We start from the raw sequence: 23899 nt of genomic DNA on the forward strand, positions 1-23899 counted from the left end.
CTATATGAAAAAAAAGTTCTTTACAGGGTAGTTGTATTAGCTTTTTTTCCAATATGGAGTGAATTATGACTGATCTCAATGGAAATATTCAGCTGCTTACAATAAAGTAAAAGTTTACACACATGAAATGTAAAAGTTGTTCTATTTCAAATTATAATGTCAATAAAACTACAGTACATGAATTGCTGCAATACTGTCAGTACATTCAAAAAGATAAAAGAAAGACAGAAAGAAAGATTGGAAGGAAGCAACAAAGACAAAACTGATACAAACAAGAATAAATTTTCACAAAATATTTGCTTAATTGTTAATTATTTTAAAAATAAAATATACTGTTATAATTACATGATACTGTACATAGGTCACGATTCAAACTGTACACTGTAAAATAATGAACATGAGATACGAAAGAACATTTAAAGGAACTGCAAATAAATACAATCAGTTTTGTGCCATTCACAATGGAGAATTGTCAGCATTACATAAAAATATAAATATATGTATACATATATTTTCTTTTTCATATAAAAACTCTCTAACTTTCAACTTTTTCACATTCACTCTTATCGGTGCCCGATGATTTTGCACTTAATTTAAAATTACAGACAGTAATGAATTCAGCATATAAAACTAAATCTGAGTGTAAACTTTACAATCTATTTTCTCTAACAAAGAGCTTGTTGGAAATGGTTTTCTTTCAGTTAAAAATATCATCATATAATACAACATACATTCACAACTGCAGCAATATGAGTAAAATATTGCTTTAATGGAACTCCACATCTCAACAGTTTAAAAAAAGAATCATTAATGGTTAGAGACATCAAAACATTAGTAAATGTTTGAGAAACTAACTTTGTACATTTGCCAAGAAAATATGTTTTTACTTTGTATAATGTCTATGTATAATATATACATACACAAAATAGAAAACTATTTCATTTCACTCGGGCAGTTCAGACTTGAAGAGCATTCCTGCTGTCGTCATGAGCAAGTGACTTCCTGTTTTGCAGCTTTTTCTGGAAAGAAAATTTCCAGTCATTCAATAAACTGTTAATCTGATTTGATAAGCAAAGAATGTAAAGTGTCCAGTTGTTGAGTGATGTACACAATTCCTATTCAGTAATGTAGCAACAACTTAATCCATTAGCAGCAGGGTGTTAATATTTATTTTAAGACGAAGTCTTATTTACTACAAAAATAACATTGCTATTGAGACAAACGTTTTTACTCCACTTTCTGCTATTATTCCACCAACGTTATACTTGAATACATTTTTCCCACTGTCTGAGCAGCATTTAAGTTGCATGCAAACATTCCTCCACAACATCAACCCACACACATGATCACACGATGAAACTGATTTTTTCCCATTTCAAGGAAAAATAAAAACAAGAACTGTCTGCAGGTTGTTCTCTCTTTCCAGAATGATTTACAGACTCTGCGATTACTATATTGCGAAACTATCAAAGGTCAGAATAGAGTTACTCGGGTGAACAATACAAACTCTCAAATGATACATATAATGTGAAATACATTAATATCTACACTTCATGACAATGTACCCACCAAAATAAAACAATGGAATTACTATTAATGCAGGTTCTCACTGCTCCATCAATATGCATTACATGAAACTCCATCGCATGAAACCAAGTACTGTTAACAAGAAATAGTTTTTTTATTATTATAAAAACATTCTTTCCGTCTTCAACCAATGCTGAACCCATCTTCAATAGTTTGATGAGAGCTCATTTTGTCATTTTTGTAGGATCTGAATTATGCTGCAGACATTTTTTCAATAACTGATTCAAAGCAGCAGCAATGTAGAAATGAACAGGCCAGTTACTCAAGTCTCAAAATTTCTAAAGTATGATTTTTTATTTCCTGTAGCTCAATCATTGGAAAGGAGAATAGTTTAAGATAAATGAAGTTAAAAATCTGTTGATACAATTTCAGTAACATGAGGAGTTAGAAAATAAAAAAATTGTCTGAAGTGTTTCAGCTTTCAACCCACCAACTGGACGATCTCTAGAAGGTACAGGTGGAAGGATCAAAATGTAAGTGAAAATAAATCTGCTTCACATCTTGTGGATTTTATTTCTTTTTGACGAATTATATTACAGGTATTGCAGTCAATGTTTCAATTAATTATCCATCAAATTTCTTTAACAAATGTTGCTCCAGTCATTGTTTTTGTGTGTGAAGTGTTTTGATCCAAAAATGTAAAAAAATAAAAGGCTGTTCCCTGCTGAAACATGTTAAGTACAGAGTTATTTATTATTCCAAAGAAAAAGTCACTTGAGACAACATGTAAAATTTCAAGGAGACAGAATGACATAATTGTAATTGTTGGAGATAATTACGAGCCAGCCATTCTGTCTCTGTGAAATTTTACTTACTGATTTATTAACAGTTGAAGAAATTTATTGGCAGTAATTAAGAAACATTGTGGCAAACAGCAAATAAGTTTTGCATTTATTACATTATTAACACAAAATTGTATTTACAACATTAGAGTTTTATGTTTAAACGTTTTACAAAAGCAAATCCTACAACAAACTCTCTCAAATGACCTAAAAATATCTGATCAAAAGCAAACTGTTCATATTGGTATCTTTTGTATCAACCTGTATCTCAGCCAATACATACCTTCCCGTTCTCTTCGCCTCAACTTCTTCCGCCGCCTATCAATACATGCCAGTTCTGCCTTTACATTCATATAGGTCTTCCGCAGCTCCTGAAGTTTTTGCTGAAGCAGAGCAATCCGCTGGGAACCATCCAATTCTGGAGCTATCAGAAAAACGTAAATGAAATTTTACCTATTAAATTTCCTCAAAAACTGAATACATCACATGCAACATTCTACTTTTAGCTGGACAAAGGACAAGGCAGTGTTACGAATATTTATGGAAATAGTGAACAATACTATACAACTTTTCAGCTTTGACCAGTGATGCTGTTACGAAAGGACCTATCCACAAGCACTGTATAGCCACAATGGTGACAAGGGCAACATACAATCACGTTTACAACAATCTTATTATCATTACCACAATAGTTTTTGGGCAGGGACATTCTTGTTAATATCAACTTCAACTTCACGCATATTAAAAACTTGAAAATACAAAACAAAGCAGGGAAGAAAGGAGTTACATCAGAATGTAAACGTAACTATGGAGTGCAAAATGAGTGCACAAGATTGTCATACCACACACTTTGCCAATTCACAACCAAACAGACCTTCAGCTACTTTACATGTTACAGATCACTGTTACCCCAACCTTCATAAAAAGTGTGTCAACAGTAACTTCACTGTAACATCTGAATGTAAATATCATGAACTTCATTAAGCCCACAGAAATAAAAAAAGGAGCTGACTCTTTACACATTTAGATGAAAACTAAACATGAAAGGCTTTACACTTTTAGTACTTGCTGAAAATTGAACGATCTCATTCAGCAAATAATGAACAATGATGGATCAGTTAATGGTGCCCCTATCCAACGAGAGACCACAAGGAACACAACGTATATTCTCGAGAGAGCAAACAAAACTGAGTCCGCAAATGATGAAGTATTTACTAAAGGAAAAAGGACGCAAAAAGTCAACACGATTATGTGATTTAGATCATGAGTAGCTGAATTAGTTAACCAAACAAACAATGATCTAAATAAGCACTGCAGACATTACTTACCAAGTTCCACATAAAAGTTGTACTTTGAAGGGCGGGGGGAACGAGTAGCTGCAGTGCTGTCAGGAGCAGTACCACTTGCTGAACTCTCTGAAAGCTCATCACTATCACTGCCACCATTAATGTTGTTCCGTCTGTCTCTTTCACGATCACTTGCACTGCTATTACCACCTATCCAATCTGAAGAGACTGCAACTGAAATGCTGTGGCGAGGACTGCGGCCTGCCCTTGGCCTTTTTGCGCTTGTCTCGCCACATTCTGAACGCTTTCTGCTTCTCCGGCGCTTTTTGCTACTTGTTGTGGTAGATTCAGCCAGGGGAGAAGTACCAGCTGGCGTACGTGGTAACTGTTGCTGGCCTTCACTTGGAACTTCTATGTTTAATAGCGAATCTGAAAATGGAACCATGAAACAATATTTTTACTTCCCAACTGCTAAAAAATAGAGTGAACAAGAAGACAAGAAAAACTGTTTCTAATCAATACCTTATAATTTGAGCTGTGTGTATTAATAATATGACTCCAAAGGAAGAGTATCAGTTACAAATTCTTCACTTAATACATTTTCCTTTACAAAACTGCACTATCCATTCAAACAACACATGCACGTGTGAATTTGTGTATAATGAAATTACTGTAGTAATTAATTTGTCACCCATGTAGTTGGATTTGACATTAGATTATGAACAATTAAATACATAGGTGAGTGCAACTTCATCCCTTGCTTGTAACTGGAAATACGTATCCCATGAGCAGTCACTATCACATTCTGCACCTTATTGTTCCCCGTTTCCAGCAGCAGAGAGAGAGAGAGAGAGAGAGAGAGAGAGAGAGAGAGAGAGAGAGAGAGAGAGAGGGGGGGGGGGAATTTTGTTTTCATTGTCATCATCTGCAAAAAGAATAATTTTTTGTTTTTTAAATACATGCAGATTGAACCACATTCTTCCTCAGTACAAATATTCAGTGTGTACAATGAACACGCACCCTCTGGAATTGTGCAACATATTACTTCCTCCCAAAAATATTTCATGAAATTGCCACAATGGGAAATTAGAGCTCATATGGAGATTTACTGACAATCATTCTTCCAATGTGTTGAGTAGGGAAGGATGGCTGGTAAAGTACAGATGTAGATGACGAGAAACCGTTTATTTACAGACAGACGGTAAAGGGAAAAAATGAGAAATAAACCTACCATCCTCACTGAAATGCTCTCCTTTTGTTCCATCAGCACAACTATCCAAATCAATTTCAAAAGAGTCTCTATGAGACTTAGAGCTGTCATTATCCAGATTTGGTGACAGCCCTCCTCTTTCACTGAAACAGAGAACAAACTGGTGTAAGAAATGAGGTTAATCATTACCTCTTTAATTTTTGTTTAAACCAATCACTTACATGAAAGGTGTAGGAAGGATAATTTTACACATTATCTAAATGTAAAGAGTACACTAACTGATGTAAACCACAAGAAAGAAAACTGTAAATGATAAATTTATGAAAGTTATTATTTGTCTTTCCACAAATAAATCAGCTTCCTCTGAAGCTTGAAAATAATTTGTTCAATCTGTATTGTAAAAAGCGTTACCACTATTTAGGGCAGTATTTCAAAATCAAGCTGTACACAGTGCAAGATTATGTACAAACCTAACCTATACATAAAACAACTATATTCAATCAGTTTTGTTCTAAGTAGCAGTGAACTACTTAATACAATAACTTAATGGTTTGCATGTCTCCAAACATTTTATTTAAATAATGACCTTCAGATTAATTACCACATAATTTATATCAACTGCTCTATTTGTAAAGGAACCAGTAAGCCTGAGGTAGTATGTAATAAAGTGCCTATACTATAACATTTTGAACTGACTTTATGGATAGGCACTCAACATGTAAAATGAAGTGATTACATGATTACAATTATGTGGGGAATACTCCACACATACATCTCTGGGGCAACTGTTTGAGCAATTAGTAACATTAGCAACCGCAATACAATGCACTTACTGTTTGACGAGAACTTGTGGACAAAAATGCAACACACAATGATTCTCTACTGGGAAACAACACAGGCAACAACAACATACAAGCCAAAATAATCTATTTTTGAAAATATTGCGTAATTGGATAGACAAAATTTACTCACCAAGTGACAGCACGAGAAAACATATATGAAGGTTAAAGAAATGTGCAACCTTTTAGGAGTCAGTGGCTGCTCCTTCTGACAAAAGGGTTGAATGGAAGGAAGAGGGATGAAGGCAACTGAATTGGAGAGGTTTAGGAAATGGGGAAAGTTCAGAAAAGTTGCCCAGAAGCCTGGGTCAAGGGGTACTTACTGGATGGTTGTCAAGGACTGCACCAAACGAGACTTGAAAAACTGACGGCTTAATAGTGGAAGATAGGCAAGACACAGATTACTGACAAAACATCATGTAAGACTTACTAAGACAGGTCAGAAAACAGTGTTTCTGTTTCTGTGCCTCTCCAGCTGTCAACCACCGCTCCCCACCTACGAACGAACTTGGCCAACCTTCTTAACATGCCCCGGCCTTCACCATTGCCTTCCACAGCAATTAAAACTCATTGTTACAAGAACCAATCACAACAGTGCAATGTTCTCAACCTCCTGAATTATATGTATTATCCAAAGGTCTCACTTTCAGCAACAATCCTTCACTTAACCATGCTGCTTTGGTGAAAGACCTGCTTCGCTTCACATGTAACATCAACTGGAAACATCACTTTGCAGTCCAACCCCAAAACCTTTCCATCAGCAAACCTGACATTGAACCCCGCCTCGAACAGTTCTGATCATGATTCTAACTCAATCCACTATCATTACCTCAAAATCACACTTTACAACCTTCCAAGAATTCCTAACATCCAGCATGCGTAACAACCCTTTCTCAGGTCCCTACAACATGACCCTAAACTTTCCTCTGCAGCAATCTAGGCTCTTTGTTCCCTGAAGCTGGTGACTCCATTATCCTCCCAGCAGAGCAACAGACAAGTGTCTACCATTGTAGTACTTGACCAACAGGAGTATGCAAGAGAGGATCTACCCAGCTGTCTGACACAACTACGTACAGCATCTGTCATCAAGATCCCATCCCTGTGATACAAACTGACCTACTGTCCCTCCTTAAAACCTCTGCTCCCTCACAAGGACTAAAACCTCAGTTCCTATAACTTCTTATCTCACACAAACCACACACCCATACCTTTTACCTTCTTCCTATGATCCACAAACCCAATCACCCTGGCTGTCCCACAGTTGCTGGCTTCAAGGCACTCACCAAACATATATCTACCTTGCTTGATCAACACCTCCAACTTATAACACAGATCAACACCTGCAACTTATAGCACAAAGACATCATTCCTATATTAAAGAAATGAACCATTCCCTAGATCATCCCACATACATGGTCTGTTTGTTGCTGGACATTACCTCAATCAGTGCCCACCTGATTCCAAATCTAAGATTTCCCTCCTGTTCACCTTAATCAACTTTATACTTACAGGCAACTACTTTACTTTTGAGAGGCAGACAAACAAGACATCTCTTATGGGTCACTTGAAGTGGTCTTTCCTGGGATCCATAAGCCTTCAGCTCCTTGTTTGGTTTAGATCAGGGCTGGCCATGGTGTGCCAAACTTCATGCATGCAGCGTATGCAGACTGCATACAGGCCAAGGCCCAGCCTGTCACTTGGCTTTGCTCGGTACTTTTCGGAAGTATCCGGGAACAGTGTGACATTTCATTTAGCAATGCACTGTGGTATTCTGCAGTCAGCATAACGCTCCAAGTTTGGCAGAACTGTGATGTCAGTGCTGTTTACCCTTCACAATTTGTTCATGGTGGGAAGGATGTTCACAGAAAGAGGCAGTCTAGCAATCTACTGTCACAGACCTTTAAAGTGAATGGGAACGACAGAAAAGAGGGATGAGAATTCTCTATTTGCATAAGGGATGTGCACTGTTTATTTGCTACAAAACGACATTATAATACCACATAGAAATAATTTAAATTTTTTGATAACAATGAAAGAGCAAAACGATCAACACACGGGACTGATTGTTCTGTACACCAAGAAGCACTTTGTGCTAAATTTGCAGGCATGGGGCACTTGGAAGAAATTGGTGGTATGAATAGTAAAACATCCGAAGTCATACACACTATGCCATTTTCAGTTGCAAAAGTTTTCAATGGAAATGAACAGAGAGTATGGGGACTTCATATACTACTGCAAAGTGCTTTTGTTAAGTCAAGGGGTAGGCCTGGAATGATTTTCAGATTTAAATCTCGCTATTGTTGAATTTAAGAAGGAAAAAGGCATGCATGAACAAAAATTAGAACGTATGGAATGGGCTGCAGACTACGCATATTAAGCTGGCTTGACTGTACACTGCCCACAGTAAGACATTGCATGGTTCATTTCTTTCTGATGTGATAGTGATGCGTTAAAAAGAAAAACAAAGACCACACACATTGTAGAAGGGACACATTCTGACAACGACAATCCAGTTCCCTTAACTCACTGGCATTAAAGAAAGTGCAAGCTTTGAAGAAGAATTCACTGTGGCCTTGAAAAAATTACAACAATAGTTTTACAAAGTTTTGGGAGATACTGTCAGTTTTACACCTGTTTTCGAAACCGTTTGCTGTTTCAGTTGAAAGCACTCCAGAGCATGTGCAGATGTAACTGACTGACCTGCAAGGTAATTCCAGTTTTAATTACAAATCTTTTTACATTAAAACTGTCAGCCCGTCTACATTGCTTTCCTCAGATAGTGTCTCCATAAAGAGGCTGCGAAAGGGTTACATTATTTCGATCAATATATTTGTGTGAAAAACCCTTTTTCGATTATGAAACTAAATAAGTCATGATTATGTGGCAACTTGAGTGCAAAACTCCGTGAAATTGTCCGTATGGCAATAGTTTGTACCAGATAAGAATTACATTATTTCTTCTGCACACCGAAAATAAATAATTAGTACTGGAAACTTTTTCCATTTGTGATCTATGTTGTTGAGAAATATGAAACATAAAACCGAGTTGTAAGCAGTGCAACTATATTGCCATTTAAATGCAGCATGTTTTCCCCTCTTCCCGCTCCTCGCACTCAGACAGTGTGGCGTGGCAGTGAGGAAAATGTAATTTGAGGCTGAGTGCTTTGGCACTCAGGCCTCAGCAATTTCTCCAAATACTCTCCATCTCCTATAATTTGCCAGACCAATTTCCTTCGTCCGTCTTCCTTCCCCTTCAACCCTTCCATCAGAAGAAGCAGCCATTGGCTCCAAAAGCTTGCATATTTCTTTAACCTTCATATACGTTTCTCCTCCAGCTGTCTGGTGAGTAGACAACAATAATAGGTTCAAAGGGCAACAAACTGTTTAACCTTAGGGACTCCTGTCACAGAATAAATTAATACATGAAAACCAATAAATGTAATTACCATAGCAATAGTCAAGTAAGATGACAAGGACAACCATCTAGAACCCAAATCAGGAGCTTTAAACACTCTGCACCAATTTAAAGTAATGTGCTGTGTCAATTACTAAAAAGGTTGTTTTGTATTAGTGTGTGTACGTATTTAACATGCCAGTTCACTCCGGAGACTAAACTCCAGTCAAAACTGGGGGTCTGGTTAAAGCTGAAAATACGTAAAAAGGGAGAATAATTCAATCTGTGAAAATATTGATTTGGGGGGGAGGAGGGGGGGGGGGGAGGGAGAGAGAAAGAGATCCAAAGGATACGAAGGGTATAATCAGAATTATTTGGAAAAGGATAAATTAATGACAAGCTCTTATTGTACAACAGATCGGCACAAAAAGAAGTTTGTAATTACACAAGAATAAGGCAACTCTCACATCAGCAGATGTGCTGACAGAAGGACACTAGAGGGGTTTCAAAAATGCCAACACTTTTCTGAAAATTTTGGCTTTCCTGTTTCCTATCCTCACAAAGTAAGCTGAAGAAAGGAATTTATATCTGATGAAGAGGTGGCAACTGTAGCAAATTAGGCTTTAGAACAAATTCATTTTATGTGGCAATAACAAAACAGAAGCCTGCTAAACAAAAGTGCTGTGGACAATGAAGATTAAGCTGAGAAAGCATATTAAGAAATGTGCGTCTTATGTTGTCTAATGAACTTCTCCCTTCAGTGTTGATTAGCCAGGAATGGATGTTCAGTACAGTCACTGAACATTAATATTTATAAATTATTGTTGTATAAAATTAAGTTTTGCAATTTTATCTATTTTTGACTGAGACATTGAGCTAGATATTTCTTTAACAACACTGATGAAAAAGAAGAAATTTACCAAATACTTAAATGCTTTGCTAAGCCTCAAACATTCATAGTGAGAAAAATAGTTTAAATAGACCATGAGAATAAATTATTAGAAATTGAAGTAAAGAGATACTTTCGGCAATTTACAGTAACAACCATGAATGGAGAAAGGAATACAGATACTTCATCACACGTGTCATCAACACAATCACAATAAACATTTACTTTAGGAGAGGAAAACACTTGAGATGAAATTAAATTCTGCTTGGATACTGAGATTAAATAGCCATATTCTACAGAGTAGCTTCTAGTGAAAACCTGGAATGAGGCGTGTGTTGTACAACAAAATAAAACACCAGCACTTTTCACCTCATTAAATCAAACCTTTGACAATTTATTTTCAAAACTTACTCAGATATTGTGGATAGACTGCTGTCAGGTGTGGTTGGAGGTGTATTATCCATGACAGGAGCAGCATCCCTCTTATTTCCAGAGACACCGGCAACTGGTGCTGGGTGAACCGGCAGAGATACTTCAGCTGATGGGGGCGGTGACGGTCGCGAATGACACCTCGACGGGCTGCTGGTGCGTGCTGGCCCAGGACTGGAGCCAGGAACACTGGCAAATGGCATCTCATCCACTGCAGCTATCTGGGGGTCCGTCTCCTCATCTTGTGTTGGCTGAACAGCTGCAGGAGATCCTGGTATAGTTTCCTGGCACAACAAAGAGCCCAGGACCTGACAGTCACCTTCAACCTCACAATCTTCTGCGGCCTCTTCCAGTGCCTCTACCTGGAGGAAAATTTCATAGATTTGTGTAAGTCAATCAATGACTGCAAAATGCTACTCTACTACATTAACACGTGAAGCGACATGAGCCTGTTTATTGTACAGCAGAAGAACAGACCCGTTACACTGTATGGATAACTTTAACTGATCCTCTTTTGCTGGTGGTACAGAACACTACAATAGTAGTTTGTGCCTCAAGGTGAATATTTCTACTGATGTTATAATGAAATAGGATAGCTGCATTCAAATCTTATTTCTCGGACGAAACAGTTGACAGTTATAGAATAAATCAGCAAGTAGTATGCATCTGACTTATTCATCATTAACCTGATGAATTTTCTGTATTACTCTGACAGCATACTATTTTCATTTATGAGCACCGTACACACACGACAGAAGGCCTGAAGGTTTATTACAGTAAGACCAAAATAATGTACAATCAGTATGTGAACGGCAAGTCAGACAATAACAGCTGACAAATTGTGTAGGTTACTTAGGGCAGAAAATCCTAAGAAATTTTGGTCTTATGTCAAAGCGGTAGGTGGATCAAAACAAAATGTCCAGACACTCTGTGACCAAAATGGTAATGAAACAGAGGATGACAGACTAAAGGCCGAAATACTAAATGTCTTTTTCCAAAGCTGTTTCACAGAGGAAGACTGCACTGCAGTTCCCTCTCTAGATTGTCTCACAGATGACAAAATGGTAGATATCGAAATAGACGATAGAGGGATAGAGAAACAATTAAAATCGCTCGAAAGAGGAAAGGCGGCTGGACCTGATGGGATACCAGTTCGATTTTACACAGAGTACGCAAAGGAACTTGCCCCCCTTCTTGCAGCAGTGTACCGTAGGTCTCTAGGAGAGCGCAGCATTCCAAAGGATTGGAAAAGGGCACAGGTCATCCCCGCTTTTCAAGAAGGGACATTGAACAGATGTGCAGAACTATAGACCTATATCTCTAACGTCGATCAGTTGTAGAATTTTGGAACACGTATTATGTTCGAGTATAATGACTTTTCCGGAGACTAGAAATCTACTCTGTAGGAATCAGCATGGGTTTCGAAAATGACGATCGTGTGAAACCTAGCTAGCACTATTCGTCCACGAGACTCAGAGGGCCATAGACACGGGTTCACAGATAGATGCCATGCTTCTTGACTTCCGCAAGGCGTTTGATACAGTTCCCCCCAGTCGTTTAATGAACAAAGTAAGAGCATATGGACTATTAGACCAAGAGTTCCTAGATAACAGAACACAGCATGTCATCCTCAATGGAGAGAAGTCTTCCGAAGTAAGAGTGATTTCAGGTGTGCCACAGGGGAATGTCATAGGACCGTTGCTATTCACAATATACATAAATGACCTTGTGGATGACATCGGAAGTTCACTGAGGCTTTTTGCAGATGATGCTGTGGTGTATCGAGAGGTTGTAACAATGGAAAATTGTACTGAAATGCAGGAGGATCTGCAGCGAATTGACGCATGGTGCAGGGAATGGCAATTGAATCTCAATGTAGACAAGTGTAATGTGCTGCGAATACATAGAAAGATAGATCCCTCATCATTTAGCTACAAAATAGCAGTTCAGCAACTGGAAGCAGTTAATTCCATAAATTATCTGGGAGTACACATTAGGAATGATTTAAAATGCAATGATCACATAAAGTTGATCGTTGGTAAAGCAGATGCCAGACAGATTCATTGGAAGAATCCTAAGGAAATGCAATCCGAAAACAAAGGAAGTAGGTTACAGTACGCTCGTTCGCACACTGCTTGAATACTGCTCAGCAGTGTCGGATCCGTACCAGATAGGGTTGATAGAAGAGAGAGAGAAGATCCAACAGAGAGCAGCGCGCTTCGTTACAGGATCATTTAGCAATCGCGAAAGCGTTACGGAGATGATAGATACACTCCAGTGGAAGACTCTGCAGCAGAGACGCTCAGTAGCTTGGTACGGGCTTTTGTTTAAAGTTTCGCGAACATACCTTCACCAAAGAGTCAAGCAGTATATTGCTCCCTCCTACGTATATCTCGCGAAGAGACCACGAGAATAAAATCAGAGAGATTAGAGCCCACACAGAAGCATACCGACAGTCCTCCTTTCCATGAACAATACGAGACTGGAATAGAAGGGAGAACCGATAGAGGTACTCAAGGTACGCTCCGCCACACACTGTCAGGTGGCTTGCGGAGTATGGATGTAGATGTAGATGTAGACATCTGAAAACTGAGTTACCTACGAAAACGTAATACCACACCTGGAAGTAAACTTCCAGTACATTTATAACCAGCATGAACTGCCAGTACTAACTTACAAAAGTGACACATTAATGCTAAATGTGCAAAAAGTACAAAACCTGAGGATAGCCCAAGGTATGGGCCTGAAAATGTAGCATCTATTTTTGTCAGTATTAACATCTATTTTGAGAAAAAACAGCAACTTTTTTCACAAACTTCGCATCCCTCTTTTTATGCAAAAACTTCAACAGTTTTGCCAAATCAGTCTTTGCTTTTGTTCTTCTTCTTCTTCTGCCTCTTTTTATACTTTCGTCAACTGACTGTTCCTTTTGAGACGCAACCTTGACTCCATGGCCTGGTCAAAATATATTGATTGTTTTTGTCTTCCAATTGCTCTACATGTGGCCACTATAATGTGTCTGTTAGACATGAGCATAAACAAATGAGAATTTTGACCATTAGAGAGGAGAGGAGCGATGCAGAGGAACAAACCCAGAATTGCTCTTGCAGGCAATGGGCCTACACCCATGTTCCTTGCTTGTGCGAAAGCAGAACTGATACATGGTCATACAGTTCACCAATACCGTCTGGTGTTGTGAGAGTCATACTACAAATTAGGAAAGAAAACAACAAGCTATGCATAACCCACAGTAAAATGGAGTGCACAAAGCATCTGGTAACAGATACCACACTATTGTTTGCCAAGGTTGGCAGTCATGAATGACATAGTCTATGCCCAACTTCTACCAGTATCTTATGGAACCATAGTTCAGAAACATCCACTTCCTAATCTAAACCTGCAATGTTTTTCTGCACAACAGCAAACAAAGATACATGTTTCTTTCTTCTAAAATGCTAGGTCCCATAGCTGAGTCCTCTGTGGCCATAGGCTTATGCAGGATGTATCTTATAGAACATTCAATGGCCCATAGTTGATGCAGTGCCAGAACATATCTTATGACTATACTGACATGTCATGGCATTTATGCATAGTTGCAATCTTTATCTTGCAAATGTGTTCTTACAAACATTCTCTTTAAAAATCAAACTTCACCTGATTATGTGCAATAACAGTAACTGAAAACTGCTAACTTTTTGGGTTCTGTATCTCTATAAGTAGAAATGGAATCCTTAGAGGATTGCTTTGTTGTCCGTCTGTTTGTCTGTCCATCCTACTGTCAAGAACCCTTTCTCTAAGAAATGGGTAAATGGGTATAGGTATCAAGTTGAAATTTATGTCAGTCACACAATATGGCTTTAGATGCAAAAACTGTGGTCATTTTGTGTGTGTGTGTGTGTGTGTGTGTGTGTGAGAGAGAGAGAGAGAGAGAGAGAGAGAGAGAGAGAGAGAGAGAGAGAGAGAGGGGGGGGGGGGGGGTAGGTGTGATATCTATTTCTGACAAAGTCCTTGTTGGCCGAAAGCTTACTCTGTAACAGTCTTTTTGTTGTGCCTATCTGCAACTCTCATCTCCGCTATATTGTGAATAGAAACTGTCATTTTCATAATATTGTTACATTCCATCCTGATTTTCATTGTTTGAAATTTATGTCAGATACTAATGTTTATGGTCCCTTGGCAGTGTAAAAAATTTAAGCCCCTAAGGCAATGACATCAAAAGATATGACTATTTATGTCATATTTTGATACTCGCAAACTCACCCACCAAAACTCACAGGGTTATTCCGGTTGAATTACAATCATAAAATTAGGCAAAAAGCAAGGTTTCATAGTATAAGTAAAGGGAAAAAAATCCCAAATTTCTTAATTTGTAATTGTATCATACAAAAAATATTTCTTGCCATTTATTGTCTGGCTGTTAAAGACCCCTTTTTCACCAGGAATGGGTACATGTACCAAGATGAACTTTCTGTCAAATACTAGAATCTATGTTCCATAATCAAAAGATACAATCATATGTCATTCTGACACTCGCAAACTCGCTCATCAAAACTTATAGATGAACTAAGTATGTACATGTTGGGCCTGGTGATCTAGTGGTAAAGCACGTGCCTGGAAATGGAGAAGTCATGATACTGAATCTGTTAGACTATGGGTTTTTCAGTCTTCATTTTAATCTGGCCTTCACCTCTGAATGACTTTCCTGATTTCATGTTAAAACAGTAGTTCCCCGTTAGCTTCACGCCAGCAGTTCACCACAACAACATATGTGCCTAAACAACTTGGGTGAGCTGTACCTGTGATAAATGTTTTATTTTTCTATTGTGTGTGGCTGTGTGATCTTAGTAGTACAAGCTAGTGTTTTGGTAATGCTGTGAGACTAAGCTAGTTCTTATTGGAAATCAGTGTTTAACATCCCCTCGACAATGCGGTCATCAGTGGCAGAACACAAACTCAGATTAGGAAGGACGGAGAAGGAAAGCGGTCAAGCCCTTTCAAAGGAAGCAGTAATACAGGTAATAGTGATACTAAGATTTTGTAATTGCAATACTTTGCAAAGGGAATTACATACAGAAGTGAACAATGTGATCTAGTATGAAATAAGGTTAATGAGCAATTTCTTATATTAATGAATTGAAACAAAGAAATAATTTACGGAGCAGGAGTTTAACAGTATTAATGAGCAAATCTCAGATACCCAGACGAGGGATGCTAATGTGACTATTGGTTCCCGAACTACTTTTACTAGGTTGGAGAACTGAATAAATGACATAGTCGAGCAGAAGGTACAAGAGCAAATTGACTCAACTGTCAGTACTTATACTTTAGAATTTCTAAAGGAGATTTGATAAAAAATTAAAGAGCAGGAACTAGAGAAAAAAACTGAGAACTGAACAAAAGGCTAGTTAAAAATAGTAACAGATTATCAGGAGATTTCAACTAACAAATAGGACAAATTTGTCCAAACACTTTCCTGCATTTAAACCAGATGGTGACATACATCCAATCTACTTTGTAAGTGTGTTCTCCACATCTTTACCAAAGAGGTGGAAAGATTCCAAGAAAATATATTTTGAACTTACTCAGTAGGTGACATGGCGGAATAAGGGAACCATTCATTCAAAAGAGTTAAATCTTGGGACAATTTCCAGGAAAAAAGTATTGATCACCTGGTACACAGGATACTAGAATTGCTTGATCCCAAATAATATAACAGAACATGGTGTAGTTATAAGAAATATTCTGAGGGCATTTAACTAGATCTAAATATTTAGATAAGCCATTAGGGGACACAATTGGTAAAGATTTTTATTAGGAGACTACCTTACTATGCGAGGAAAGAAATATGATATCAGGACCACTATCAATGATCTAACCTTTATATAAGGCCTGGATACATTTAATAAAGAATGGGGGAATCGCACACAGTCAAAAAATCCCAGCGAAAGCAGTGAAGATAATTGTTAGCCATCAAAATTTCAAAACAAAAGAAGAATGTAACTTCTGTCATGCAAATAAAAGGACCAACAATCAGAGAAACAACACGAGATATGGCAAATCAAACAATACCACAAATACAAATGTCTGCTTGTGTCTGTGTATGTGTGGATCGATATGGGTGTGTGTGCGCGCAAGTGTATACCTGTCCTTTTTTCCCCCAAGGTAAGTCTTTCCGCTCCCGGGATTGGAATGACTCCTTACTCTCCCCCTTAAAACCCACATCCTTTCGTCTTTCCCTCTCCTTCCCTCTTTCCTGATGAAGCAACTGTTGGTTGCGAAAGCTTGAATTTTGTGTGTATGTTTGTGTTTGTTTGTGTGTCTATCGACCTGCCAGCACTTTCATTTGGTAAGTCACATCATCTTTGTTTTTAGACATATTTTTCCCACGTGGAATGTTTCCCTCTATTATATCCATATCAATACCACAAATAATTTAGACAACCATATATCCTCTACATGTTTTTTTTTCTGGATCAGGTGTCTTCAAATGGATCTCACCCTATTCCAATGTCAGGAAATGAGAAACATCCTGATGTAAGGGCTAGGATCCAGGATGCAGCCATAGGCCTGTACATGGTGAGGCTAATTGCTTCCACCCACATCATACCGAAGCACACGTGGTTGTTGGAAGAAGGTAAAAATAAAATGTGAAGACCATATTAAACCAATGATAGACGAGAATGCATTTGATAGTAATGTAACTATTTATACAGATATTGCAGGTGAAATTTTATTGATGCACCAAGATTTGCTAGCAAAAATGTGACACAGGAATGCAAGGTCAATACTACTCTTAACTGGTATATATACAGTGGGGATTACCGGAAGTAAAGAAAAATTAATAAAGGAAGAAAAGAATTCGCTGATAACAACTAATAATTTTAAATTAGTGGTTCCTAATATAAATCTGAATATACTACTATGGATAGACTGGTTACTTAAAATATTGTTAAGTATCGAAACTGATGAGCTGTACTGGACATGGTGAGATTCCGTGTATAGAGTAGAGAGTAATAAACAAACAATTAAGCCAAATTTATCAGCAGATAAGGTTTATTTACTAGCAACAGCTAAAGTAATGAATACTAATTGTAACCTGGAGAACTACAAAGGACTCTGAAAACAAATACAGGTAAAATCTTGGGAGTAAAATGTTCTAACAATTGAACAAACACAGGAATTGTATGATTTTTTTATTACAATAATTACAGATGTTTCACCAGGTGTCAACCCATGAATGATCCATGATGATTATCCCTTTTAAAACAAAGATCAATGTGGATATGGGATGAGAGGACATCAGAAGTGTTTCAGAATACCAAGCAAGCTTTGATAGAAGCACCCATACTGAAACACCCAGTAATGCATTAACCATTCAAGTCTGCAACTGATGCATCAAAGTACGGGATAGCATGCGAATTACTTCAAGGTGAATAAGATCGACAAGTAGGAGAACACAATACAATCGCTTTTTAAAGCAAGAGTTTATTTAAAAATGAATTAAACTATACAGCAACAAAAGCATAAAAAATTAAATATAGTTATTCGTTATTTAAAGAAAGTAACCACACAACATCTTTTCACCGAGTGCCAAATAATGCAAGGTACTTGAGCACAGCACATCTCCAAGACAGTAGTGTCACTGTAGAAGGAGAACAAATGAAGTAGTAAAACTGTCATTCTATCTTACATTCTCAGTCATTTTGCATGTCAAAATGTAATCTTGTTGTCCAAGATATCTGTATCCTGACAGTGGTGATACGACTATAATATATATATCTCTCAGAATAAGTAATTCAGTGCACAAAGAAGCTTAAATAAATTGGTGTTGAAAGAAGAAATATTGTCGGTCAATACATAAAAATTGAGCAGTATTCTAGCTTTCTTTAGCCTCTAGCACTGAAGACACTGCAGCAAATGAGTACTAGTCCACTAACAAGGAAAAAAAGCATGGTTATCTGGATTGTACTAGCTGATCAAATATTTATTTGAATCAGATGATGATGATGGTATCCACAGGAACTGTGTGTGTGTGTGTGTGTGTGTGTGTGTGTGTGTGTGTGTGTTCATCTTTAGCAGCTCTACTTCTCAGATTTTATGTCTTTACATGAGATTTTCAATTTAAAAATTAATTTTTGAAATGAGGTTCGTTTTGATATCTTACTGAGTCTTAACTTAAGTCAGTCTTCCATCTTGTGTAGCAGTGGAACAAAGCTAGAATGAACAACAAGTTTTACTTGCTAGAATTAAAAATTTATAACTACACAAAACTTACATGTCACCCTCATTCACAGCTTAATAATCTTTGGACTGCGGGTTGTTCTAAAGTATGATGTAAACTGCTTGAAGAAGATGTTGCTGACATTAATTTGCTTTCACTGGGGGGTACTCATGGAGGTACAGTTTAGTTTTTTGCGCCATGTGCAGAACATAAATGTGCTCAGTTAATAGACTGAAAGAATCTATAAGCTACATGAATATTGGATATACAGTAAAAAATACACAAGAAACCCGGTGCACACACATTTAAATTTTGGAAATTCTAAAACTTGGCAAGTTTAATTAAATGTGTAGTTTAACAGGTACATATATCATTAGTGTAACTTTACCATATACATTATGGTGGTGGAGCAGTATGCCAGGTACACCCAGAGAGAAAGTGATGGACAAAATTGTGAAAGGCCTATGACAGCTAGTAGAGGAGTCAAACCTGATCCATATAACTGAAGAGCTGTCACTAGAGACAGCCAGTAAGATCTGACAGACAGTAAGATCGGCACATTCTTTTCATAGTGGATAAAAGTTGGAAGATAAAGTACATTATCCTCCACAAGGATATAATTATTTGACTGTTGCTGCTTTGATATTCACAACTATTTTACTTTGAATTTTCTGAGCGAGAATTGTGTGAAATTAGCATCATTCAACAAGGAATGAAATAAATTTAAAATAAGTGTTTTGCACTCAGAGAGGGTTTTACTAGTGGGCATAGCAACGAGAGTACTGGTAAACCTAATGCTGAGGTGAGGACATAACTGGCCATGGGAGAGATAGAGCGACAGAATACCATCACTCATCAGTAACATCATGTGTTAGGTCAAACATTTTCAAAATCACCAACATGGAACAAAGCTCTGAAATTTTCTTCACAAACACTAATGTACTTCTCAACACAGCAAGGGAGAATCCCAGAAATAGGGAGAGATGATTGCGAGGTTGCAGATGAGGTTAGAGGGAGTGGGGAACAATTTCTTACAGAAGAATTTTTGTTGTCTTCACTTGAAATTTCATTTTCGTTTTAATTAAAGGTATCACACTCAATTTAGGATAGTTGAAATTAAATCTGATACAATAGGCAACAGCTTGAATAATGTGCAATAAGTGTGTCTGAGCACAGGTCGTTGGGGGCATAAAAGGGTCTCCACTTATGTCTTGCACTTATTTGTAAGTGTTGATGAAGGTTCATCAAATTTCTACAGTTAGCAAAGTTCAGCAGCCATGTACCAACACACAAAATATATTCTTCTACTGGAATAACAGAAATAAAGGGTAGGAAAGTGACTGACCTCCTCTGCAACTAATGGCGCAGCATTTTCTGGGAGTAAACATGTAGCAGGATCTGTGACAATACTGGGAGCCATCTGTTTATCTTGTTTGTGCACCAGGTCTGATGCTTCTGACACTGGAGTAGTCACAGCATTGTCCGACATAGCCACAGGTGACGAAAAACTTGTATCTAACACTTCTTCTGTCCTCGCTTTTAAAAGAATAACATCTCTGGAATCACTATTACTTTCACCACAAACTACCACGTCTTGTTCTCCGGTCCTATTTTTTCGTAACTCTTCGTCTTCTGTTTCATCATTCTGGTGATGTAACTGTTGCTTTTGGTGTTTCTGTTGATCACTCTTTTCATTTTCATCACAATCATCCTCATCATCGCCATCTTCTTCTTCCTCCTCCTCCTCCTCCTCTTCTTCTTCTTCCTCCTCCTCCATTATTTCTTCCTCTTCAACCTCTCTTTCTGCCTCCTCTCCATCCTCATCTTTCCTTTCATTTTCTTCCCACCCACATTTTTGTTCGTGTTTATTATCTTGCTGTTTCTGTGGTGAATGCAATTGCTTCTGCTGGTCTTGCTGGTCAACCTGCTCGTCATTTCCTTCCTCCTTGCTTACTTCACTGTTCCCCTCCTCTCGTTCCTGTTGTTGTTGTTGTTGTTGTTGTTGTTGTTGTTGTTGTTGCTGCTGCTGCTCCTGTTCATTTTCTTCTTCTTCCTCTTCTTCTTCTTCATCTTCTTCCTCCTCCTCTTCTTGAGAGTGCTGCTGCTGTTGCTCTTGTTCCTCCTCCTCCTCATCTTCCTCCTGCACTTGCTGTTGCACTAGTTCATCTTCATCTTCCAGCTCTCCCTCCTTTTGTGATAACAATATGATATCATCCTGCAATATCTTGGTATCATCTGCTTTCACCAATGCTTGCTGTTCAGCATAAGCAGCTTTATTACTGCAGTGGTCAAAGGAAGGAACTTCACTGCAGTCTTCACACTCAGCAAGATCTGTGTCAAGTCGACGCCTTTTGGGGCTCTCTGGCATTACTGCAGTGTCCAGAAGATCTGCTTCACCAACTTCAATCTGTTTCCAAACAGAAAGAAAAAAATTACAGGAAGAAGTCACTCAACACTTAAGTTTTAAATCTAAAAATTGTGCATCACAATCACTATATTTACCAATACAAGAAAAAACAATTTAGTACAATGGGATACACATTACGAACACAATATATCCTTCAAAATAGACACAGTTTGAGCTTTTGATGTAGAGACACCTTCCTGGGGATGACACGACCCCTTCTGCAGGAATCAAAATGGCTTCAACGAACTGTGTTCATGTGAAAGTCAGCTTCCTCTGTCTATCCACAAGATCTTGACTGGAATACATAGCAGTAACTAAGTTGTTGACATGTTTTTTGACTTTCACACAGTATCTGATACAGTTCCAGACTATTACCTACTGAATACAATATGAGTTAATGGAATACTGGGCCAGCCTTGAGACTGAATTGAACAGTTCCTAGCAAATAGAAGTTAACACATCATTCTCAAAATTGAGAAATGTGAAAATAGTTGATGCTGTTGTACAGAACGTTATGTTCACAAATTTTTCATAGCACAGAACCATCCTCTAAACAAGCAGCTTCTGCCAAACAACTAATTATTAATAATTCCATTAACAAATGCAGGAAGATTTACACAAGCTTTACACTAGGTGCTCGGACTGCCGGCTGGCCCTTTAAACAGCAACATGTGTAATGTAATGTATTTACATGGGCAGGAGTAAGTAGAGTGTTTTAATGAACAAGACCCATTCAAAATCTAAATGTAAGAATAGTGATACAAGACTGGTATACATGGGAAGGACCAGAAGGAAATTGATTCAATGACAAAGATTGAAACATACAAAATCCTTGTTTTACTGATTTTCTATTATTGTTCCTTAGAGTGGGACCTATATTAGGTAGGATTGAAGTTAAAGAGAAGAGTCAAACATGATAAGTTAAACAAGGGCTGCATGTTTTGTCAGATGTTTGTTTATTCAGTACAATAGCATCTTGGAAATGCTAAATGAACAACAATGAGAGACAATACAAAAGTGTGCAGCAGTAATACCTGCAGCTGTATTTATTACTTATATTTATTTACAGCCAGTTGAAGTGACACAGTTCCCAGCACTCGCGTTAAGTCAGCTTGTATACATATGCCACACGACGACGACACCTTCCCATACACCACAGCATCCTCAACAGATGAACATAAATTGCTGCTCAACCTGTCCATCAGATAATATATGTACAGAACAAGAGTGGTCCTATCACATTTCCCTGGGGCATTCCTGATAACAGCCTCATCTCTGATGAACATTCGCCACCAAGGGCAAGATACCGGGTTCTATTACGCAAAAAGTCTTCAAGCAACTTGCATATCTAGGAACCTAAATTGTACACTTGGACTTCTATCAACAGTTTGCAGTGGTGCACCATGCCAAACACTTTTCCAGTAATTTACAAATATAGCATCTGCCTGTTACCCTTCATCCATGGCTTAAAGGGCAAGCCGAGTTTTGCACGAGCAGTGCTTTCTAAAACTGTGCTGATTTGTGGACAGAAGCTTTTCTGTCTCAAGGAAATTTATTATACGCAAACTCTGAATGTGTTCAAGAATTCTGCAGCAAACCCATGTTATGGATATTGGTCTGCAATTATGCAGGTACATTCTTTAAATATAGAGGATAACCCATGCTTTTTCCAGCTGCTTTGGACTTTGCGCTTTGTGAAAGATTCACAATAAATCCAAGTAGGAGGAAAATGTCACAGAGTATTCTCTGTAAAACCAAATTGGTATTCCATCTGATCCTGGTAACTTACTTGTTTTCAGCTCTTTCAGTTACTTCTCTAGACCACAGATGCTTATTTCTATGTCCTCCATGTGACAGTGTGTACAACAGTCAAAGGATGGATTGTATGATTCTTTTGCGTGAATGATTTCTTAAAAGCAAAATTTCAGTTTTCCTTCTGCTGTCTTCTATATCCATCCCAGACTGCTCGACAAATGACTGGGTAGAAGCCTTCCCTTAGTGATTTTATGTATGAGCATAATTTTCTTGTGTTCTCGGCAAGATCTTTCGCTACAATATAATGGTGGAAGTAGTTGTATGCTTCGCAAATTGATCTTTTTACAGATGCATGAATTTCTACTAACTTTTGCCTGACAACATTTGCGTGATCTCTTTTGAACCACACCAATCTGTTTCCTCAGCATTTTCCAGGTTTTATCATTACACCACAGAGGGTCCTATCTGTCCTTCACTCTCGAGTGGGTGCACCTATGTGTAAAGTGCACCTACCATAAATAAATTTTGTGTTGCACCATTCCACTGTTGTTTCACAATTACAAGCCCATACCTATTCCTTGATCATTGCTGCCGTTAACACAGTGATAAACTATGTTGTCATGCTGCCAAGTGAGCAGTAGAAATATAAAATAATGGAAGAAAAAATTTACAAATGACCTAGATTACGAGCTAGCAGCACAACTGCACAATAAGGCACTTGTCAATGAGGTAATTAGTAATCGAGTAAGCCAATGGCTAGGGTCTGATGCAACTGCACTGCTTAATTTTTCGAGCTGGTCATTACTGTGGCCTGTCCACGGCAACAGAATGATATAATGAAAGTTCATTTCATTATTATTTACTTTAGCAGTGCTTTAGCTCAGATTATGTAAGTTTATTTTATTGTTGTTTAACTAAACTAATATTAACACTTTGAGGACTGAGCGCGAGTGTGGACGCTCAACCAGCTGGTACTGAGCGATTTCACAGTTTTTCTGAATTTTCTACAGCAGATTCTATACCACAGAAAATAGATTGCTCTTTTGCATTTAAAAACTATGTCCATTCCCTTCAGAGTACTGCAAAGAAATAAACATTTAC

The 23899-nt window shown here is 37.8% G+C and overlaps 1 protein-coding gene across 1 annotated transcript in view; it reads right to left on the reverse strand.

The window, feature by feature from the left end:
• Positions 1-222: 222 nt before the first annotated feature.
• Positions 223-23899, reverse strand: part of LOC124800838 (AT-rich interactive domain-containing protein 4B-like) — a 159428-nt gene continuing 135751 nt past the window's right edge. The window contains exons 20-25 of the mRNA XM_047263030.1: positions 19982-21043; positions 10398-10777; positions 4887-5008; positions 3698-4084; positions 2653-2793; positions 223-1019 (exon numbers count right to left, since the gene is read on the reverse strand). Of these exons, the coding sequence (XP_047118986.1) occupies positions 985-1019; positions 2653-2793; positions 3698-4084; positions 4887-5008; positions 10398-10777; positions 19982-21043 (2127 nt within the window). The 3' untranslated portion in view covers positions 223-984. The remainder of the gene's footprint in view (positions 1020-2652; positions 2794-3697; positions 4085-4886; positions 5009-10397; positions 10778-19981; positions 21044-23899) is intronic.

Source organism: Schistocerca piceifrons, chromosome 1 (assembly GCF_021461385.2).
Source record: "Schistocerca piceifrons isolate TAMUIC-IGC-003096 chromosome 1, iqSchPice1.1, whole genome shotgun sequence".
Taxonomy (NCBI): Eukaryota; Metazoa; Arthropoda; class Insecta; order Orthoptera; family Acrididae; genus Schistocerca; species Schistocerca piceifrons.